General features: G+C 40.7%; 2 protein-coding genes across 2 annotated transcripts in view; both read right to left on the bottom strand.

Moving 5' to 3' along the window:
* Positions 1-127, bottom strand: part of CSUI_005997 (uncharacterized protein) — a gene marked incomplete at its 3' end in the record, with an annotated part of 1,788 nt that extends 1,661 nt beyond the window's left edge. Inside the window, exon 1 of the mRNA XM_068066162.1 lies at positions 1-127. This exon is cut by the window's left edge and continues 1,661 nt beyond it.
* Positions 128-269: 142 nt separating this feature from the next.
* CSUI_005996 (uncharacterized protein) lies at positions 270-746 on the bottom strand. Its single transcript, XM_068066161.1, has one exon. The coding sequence runs from the start codon at positions 741-743 to the stop codon at positions 471-473; it is 273 nt and encodes a 90-aa protein (XP_067921862.1). The 5' UTR covers positions 744-746; the 3' UTR covers positions 270-470.
* Between the last annotated feature and the right edge of the window lies 1 nt (position 747).

Raw genomic sequence — 747 nt, 5'->3', positions numbered from 1 at the left:
GAACAAGAAAACTTCCAAGATACCTTACAGAAACCTTCGACTAAGATCACTTCTTTCCCCCTTTATACGAGGCATCTCAGATCTCTTCATGTCTATCGAGAGAGAAGTGCTTCTGAATAAACTACTGATATACCTATACAAATATAGCTATACATATATATATATATATATGGCTAATTGAGACACCTGGCGAGCTACATCTCATATATATACAATATAGATATATATATGTATCTCTATAGTATGCTACAGTCCATCTATGAATATGTAGAGCGTGCAGGGGAAGAGAGTGTACGAAAGACCCCCTGTGAAGACACACGCCTCAGAAAAAAAGAGAATGAAGACTGGTCTTGCATGCAAACTTTCTGTATGTCTGCACAGAGCGGCAAGAATAAGAAGAAGAGAAGATCTAATGTGTCTCTCTTTATCTCCAGTCCATCTGTTGCTATAAGTAGAGAGGTAAACCTTCTTCAAGTTAGGGAACTGTTAATTATGTTCGATAGAGAGAATACATCTCCTACGAAAAGGAGGCGAGACTGGGGAATGCGACAGATTGAATGATCTTCGAGAGAAGGAAGGAAGTGAAAAGAAGAAGAAGATCTCTTAGGCTTCTCTAGAGCCTCCTGTCTTTCTACCAAGAAGGGATTGTAGAAGAAGCTAAACAGAAGAGATCCCCGTCGTTGACGTAAGCGAGAAGCGAGAGGATACTCCTCTCCTACTACTCCTCCACTCTCCGCAGACATAAGG

This window comes from Cystoisospora suis (assembly GCF_002600585.1).
Source record: "Cystoisospora suis strain Wien I chromosome Unknown contig_2990, whole genome shotgun sequence".
In the NCBI taxonomy this organism is placed as follows: domain Eukaryota; phylum Apicomplexa; class Conoidasida; order Eucoccidiorida; family Sarcocystidae; genus Cystoisospora; species Cystoisospora suis.
Note: the sequence above shows the minus strand (reverse complement) of the source record. Positions and strands in the feature narration are given on the sequence as shown.